Below are 6,207 nucleotides of genomic sequence, written 5' to 3'. Positions count from 1 at the left end.
GGTCCGCGACGGGGTTGGTTTTCTTTTTGTAATCCGTGATTGACTGTAGACCCTGCCACATACCTCTTGTGTCTGAGCTGTTGAATTGCGACTCGATTTTGTCTCTGTACTGGGACTTAGCCTGTTTGATTGCCTTGCGGAGAGAATAGCTACACTGTTTGTATTCGGTCATGCTTCCGGTCACCTTGCCCTGGTTAAAAGCAGTGGTTCGCGCTTTCAGTTTCACGCGAATGCTGCCGTCAATCCACGGTTTCTGGTTTGGGAATGTTTTAATCGTTGCTGTGGGTACGACATCGTCAATGCACTTCCTAATGAACTCGCTCACTGAATCAGCATATTCGTCAATATTGTTGTTGGACGCAATGCGGAACATATTCCAATCCGCGTGATCGAAGCAGTCTTGAAGCGTGGATTCAGATTGGTCGGACCAGCATTGAACAGACCTGAGCGTGGGAGCTTGTTGTTTTAGTTTCTGTTTGTAGGCTGGAATCAACAAAATGGAGTCGTGGTCAGCTTTTCCGAAAGGGGGACGGGGGAGGGCCTTATATGCGTCGCGGAAATTAGTATAACAATGATCTAGGGTTTTTCCAGCCCTGGTAGCACAATCGATATGCTGATAGAATTTAGGGAGTTTTGTTTTTAGATTAGCCTTGTTAAAATCCCCAGCTACGATGAATGCAGCCTCAGGGTGTGTGGTTTCCAGTTTAGAAAGAGTCAGATAAAGTTTGTTCAGGGCCATCGATGTGTCTGCTTGGGGGGGAATATATACGGCTGTGATTATGATTGAAGAGAATTCCCTTGGTAGATAATGCGGTCGACATTTGATTGTGAGGAGTTCTAGATCAGGTGAACAGAATGACTTGAGTTCCTGTGTGTTGTTATGATGATCACACCACGTCTCGTTAATCATAAGGCATACCCCCCCGCCCCTCTTCTTACCAGAAAGATGTTTGTTTCTGTCGGCGCGATGCATGAAGAAACCAGCTGGCTGCACCGACTCCGTTAGCGTCTCTTGAGTTAGCCATGTTTCCGTGAAGCAGAGCACGTTGCAATCCCTGATGTCTCTCTGGAATGCTACCCGTGCTCGGATTTCATCAACCTTATTGTCAAGAGACTGGACATTGGCGAGTAGTATGCTAGGGAGTGGAGCGCGATGTGCCCGTCTCCGAAGCCTGACCACGAGACCGCCTCGTTTGCCCCTTTTACGGCGTCGCACAGGGTCGCCGGCTGGGATCAGATCCATTGTATTGGGTGGAAGGCAAAACACTGGATCCGTTTCGGGAAAGTCATATTCCTGGTAGGAACGATGATGAGTTGACGTTAATCGTATATTCAGTAGTTCCTCCCGACTGTATGTAATGAAACCTAAGATTACCTGGGGTACCGATGTAAGAAATAACACATAAAAAAACAAAATACTGCATATTTTCCAAGGAACGCGAAGCGAGGCGGCCATCTCTTTTCGGCGCCGGAAGTCATCAATAACTTTTTTTAGTATCTCCCTGTCTACCTACTAGTATCTCCCTGTCTACCTAGTAGTATCTCCCTGTCTACCTAGTAGTATCTCCCTGTCTACCTAGTAGTATCTCCCTGTCTACCTAGTAGTATCTCCCTGTCTACCTACTAGTATCTCCCTGTCTACCTAGTAGTATCTCCCTGTCTACCTAGTAGTATCTCCCTGTCTACCTAGTAGTATCTCCCTGTCTACCTAGTAGTATCTCCCTGTCTACCTACTAGTATCTCCCTGTCTACCTAGTAGTATCTCCCTGTCTACCTGCTAGTATCTCCCTGTCTACCTACTACTATCTCCCTGTCTACCTAGTAGTATCTCCCTGTCTACCTAGTAGTATCTCCCTGTCTACCTACTAGTATCTAGCCAGCTCCTCTGGTCATTACCTAGCCTAGTCTGTTTAATCAGACACAGTCTTTGTAAATGTTACATGATTCTCTGCCTGTGGATTAATAACACACACACACTAGCATCAAATCAAATGTATTTTATGAATCCCTTTTTACATCAGCTAATATCACAAAGTGCTGTACTAAAACCCAGCCTAAACCCCAAACAGCAAGCAATGCAGATGTAGAAGCACGGTGGCTAGGAAAAACTCCCTAGATAGGCAGGAACCTAGGAAGAAACCAAGAGAGGAACCAGACTCTGAGGGGTGGCCAGTCCTCATCTGGCTGTGCCGTGTAGTGTTGCACAGATACCAACGTCCTCAATATCATGTAGAGGGCAACGATACAGATTACTGTACTGTATGAACAGTATATAATGTCTCAGATTACAATGCATGTCATATCTGATGCTACCCTTACTGCTGCTAATAAGCATCTGGAACTATTTTCCAGCTTGTCTTTTGTGTCCAATATATAATACTTATCTGTTCAATACCTGATACTTATCTGTTCAATATATAATACTTATCTGTTCAATACCTGATACTTATCTGTTCAATATATAATACTTATCTGTTCAATACCTGATACTTATCTGTTCAATACCTGATACTTATCTGTTCAATATATAATACTTATCTGTTCAATACCTGATACTTATCTGTTCAATATATAATACTTATCTGTTCAATACCTGATACTTATCTGTTCAATACCTGATACTTATCTGTTCAATACCTAATACTTATCTGTTCAATATCTAATACTTATCTGTTCAATATCTGATGCTTATCTGTTCAATATATAATACTTATCTGTTCAATACCTAATACTTATCTGTTCAATATCTAATACTTATCTGTTCAATATCTGATGCTTATCTGTTCAATATATAATGCTTATCTGTTCAATATCTAATACTTATCTGTTCGATATCTGATACTTATCTGTTCAATATCTAATACTTATCTGTTCAATATCTGATACTTATCTGTTCAATACCTGATACTTATCTGTTCAATATCTAATACTTATCTGTTCAATATCTAATACTTATCTGTTCAATATCTAATACTTATCTGTTCAATACCTGATACTTATCTGTTCAATATCTAATACTTATCTGTTCAATACCTGATACTTATCTGTTCAATACCTAATACTTATCTGTTCAATATCTGATACTTATCTGTTCAATATCTGATACTTATCTGTTCAATATCTGATACTTATCTGTTCAATATCTAATACTTATCTGTTCAATACCTGATACTTATCTGTTCAATATCTAATACTTATCTGTTCAATATCTGGTACTTATCTGTTCAATATCTGATACTTATCTGTTCAATATCTGATACTTATCTGTTCAATATCTGATACTTATCTGTTCAATACCTGATACTTATCTGTTCAATATCTAATACTTATCTGTTCAATATCTAATACTTATCTGTTCAATACCTGATACTTATCTGTTCAATATCTAATACTTATCTGTTCAATATCTGATACTTATCTGTTCAATATCTGATACGTATCTGTTCAATATCTGATACGTATCTGTTCAATATCTGATACTTATCTGTTCAATATCTAATACTTATCTGTTCAATATCTAATACTTATCTGTTCAATATCTGATACTTATCTGTTCAATATCTGATACGTATCTGTTCAATACCTGATACTTATCTGTTCAATACCTAATATTTATCTGTTCAATATCTAATACTTATCTGTTCAATATCTAATACTTATCTGTTCAATATCTAATACTTATCTGTTCAATATCTAATACTTATCTGTTCAATACCTGATACTTATATGTTCAATATCTGATACTTATCTGTTCAATATCTGATACTTATCTGTTCAATATCTGATACTTATCTGTTCAATACCTGATAATTATCTGTTCAATACCCGATACTTATCTGTTCAATATCTAATACTTATCTGTTCAATATCTGATACTTATCTGTTTAATATCTGATACTTATCTGTTCAATATCTGATGCTTATCTGTTCAATATCTGATACTTATCTGTTCAATATCTGATACTTATCTGTTCAATATCTGATGCTTATCTGTTCAATATCTAATACTTATCTGTTCAATACCTGATACTTGTCTGTCTGTCTGTCTGTCTGTCTGTCTGTCTGTCTGTCTGTCTGTCTGTCTGTCTGTCTGTCTGTCTGTCTGTCTGTCTGTCTGTCTGTCTGTCTGTCTGTCTGTCTGTCTGTCTGTCTGTCTGTCTGTCTGTCTGTCTGTCTTAGGTGATGCCCTAGACATAGCAGACCTGACTTTGGTGAACCCTGACCCCATGGTGACATCATCAGACTCTTCCCTCCACTGTGTCAGTAGTGACTGGACCTCCCGGCAAGACAGTACTACCTCCAGCTCCAGCAGTATCCTGGGTATGGGATGGGACTTTCACACAAGATTAACACATTACGTTTGCAATTCTAACACGTTCCACGGCATGTGAAATGTCTTTAAAACCTGTTTCCAATACATTTGAATTGATCTAGGAATTAGGAAATGCACTACAAACTAGCTTTTCAGGTAAACTTGTGAAACCAAACCGCAAAGACAAGGTAGAATGCAGTTTTAACATGTTATCATACATTTTGTGTTACAATAAAGTGACTATTGTGTAATTCTTGTATTTCCAAATGTTTTTTAACATGCACATTTCTGTTAGGTATGGGCCGTGACTACCCCCTGAACCACCCCCAGAGCCTGCCCGTCCGTCCCGATACAGCCTACCCCCATGCCTCCAAGATTGAGTGGAAGACTCGCAGTGATATCTTTGGAAAATTCTACTGCAGGGCGAAAAATAGTGATACAAATCAGATATACACATATAAGATGCTGAATGAAGGTGATAACGCATTGATATGGTGTTCTAGCGTGTACAGTTCTATTCTATTGTTTTGAGGCTTTCCTATTTGGGTCCCTGTGTGGTGTATGGTTGTTGCTAGGAGACCACTGTTTGGGTCCCTGTGTGGTGTATGGTTGTTGCTAGGAGACCCCTGTTTGGGTCCCTGTGTGGTGTATGGTTGTTGCTAGGAGACCCCTGTTTGGGTCCCTGTGTGGTGTATGGTTGTTGCTAGGAGACCCCTGTTTGGGTCCCTGTGTGGTGTATGGTTGTTGCTAGGAGACCCCTGTTTGGGTCCCTGTGTGGTGTATGGTTGTGTTTATGAGAGCACACACAGGGTGCACACTACTGTCATTGCAAGATGCTACTAAAGGAAACACTAACAACCCATAGATAATGAGGATAAACACTGTTATTCTAACTACCTAATGAAACACGAACAATGCCAACCCGACAGACAGACAGACAGAAAGGGGAGTTGATTGCTAGAAGGTGAACATTGGATTTGACTTCCAGTCAAAGTGTTTGTTTGCCTGATGCCATCCTTACTGGACCCTAAGTCACACTGCAAAGTCACTGCAAAACTGTGCCCCCATTCACCTTGTGCCTGTCTAGTTTCTGCTACCCACCACTGAGAGTAAAGTTGTCTACCCACCACTGAGAGTAAAGTTGTCTACCCACCACTGAGAGTAAAGTTGTCTACCCACCACTGAGAGTAACGTTGTCTACCCACCACTGAGAGTAAAGGTGTCTACCCACCACTGAGAGTAAAGTTGTCTACCCACCACTGAGAGTAAAGTTGTCTACCCACCACTGAGAGTAATGTTATCTACCCACCACTGAGAGTAAAGTTGTCTACCCACCACTAAGAGTAAAGTTGTTTACCCACCGCTGAGAGTAAAGTTCTCTACCCACCACTGAGAGTAAAGTTGTCTACCCACCACTGAGAGTAAAGTTGTCTACCCACCACTGAGAGTAAAGTTGTCTACCCACCACTGAGAGTAAAGTTGTCTACCCACCACTGAGAGTAAAGTTGTCTACCCACCACTGAGAGTAAAGTTGTCTACCCACCACTGAGAGTAAAGTTGTTTACCCACCACTGAGAGTAAAGGTGTCTACCCACCACCGAGAGTAATGTTATCTACCCACCACTGAGAGTAAAGTTGTCTACCCACCACTGAGAGTAAAGTTGTCTACCCACCACTGAGAGTAAAGTTGTCTACCCACCACTGAGAGTAAAGTTGTTTACCCACCACTGAGAGTAAAGTTGTCTACCCACCACTGAGAGTAAAGTTGTCTACCCACCACTGAGAGTAAAGTTGTCTACCCACCACTGAGAGTAAAGTTGTCTACCCCACCACTGAGAGTAAAGTTATCTACCCCACCACTGAGAGTAAAGTTGTCTACCCACCACTGAGAGTAA

At 40.7% G+C, this 6,207-nt stretch overlaps 1 protein-coding gene across 5 annotated transcripts in view; it reads left to right on the top strand.

Annotated features, from left to right (window-relative positions):
- The window catches only part of LOC139544433 (angiopoietin-1 receptor-like), a 79,883-nt gene that overhangs the window by 23,241 nt on the left and 50,435 nt on the right, over positions 1 to 6,207 (top strand). For 4 of the 5 annotated variants that reach the window (XR_011668871.1, XM_071351515.1, XM_071351516.1 and 1 more), the window contains exons 2-3: positions 4,180 to 4,320; positions 4,608 to 4,787. The exons of the other annotated variant lie outside the window; for it this stretch is intronic. Coding sequence is in view for 3 of the 4 variants with exons in the window: in XM_071351515.1 (XP_071207616.1) it covers positions 4,180 to 4,320; positions 4,608 to 4,787 (321 nt within the window). In the remaining variant the exon portion in view is untranslated. The remainder of the gene's footprint in view (positions 1 to 4,179; positions 4,321 to 4,607; positions 4,788 to 6,207) is intronic. 5 annotated transcript variants of the gene reach the window in all.

Source organism: Salvelinus alpinus, chromosome 18, assembly GCF_045679555.1.
Source record: "Salvelinus alpinus chromosome 18, SLU_Salpinus.1, whole genome shotgun sequence".
NCBI lineage: Eukaryota > Metazoa > Chordata > Actinopteri > Salmoniformes > Salmonidae > Salvelinus > Salvelinus alpinus.
The sequence above is the reverse complement of the archived record's forward strand: the minus strand, read 5'-3'. Positions and strand labels throughout refer to the sequence as shown.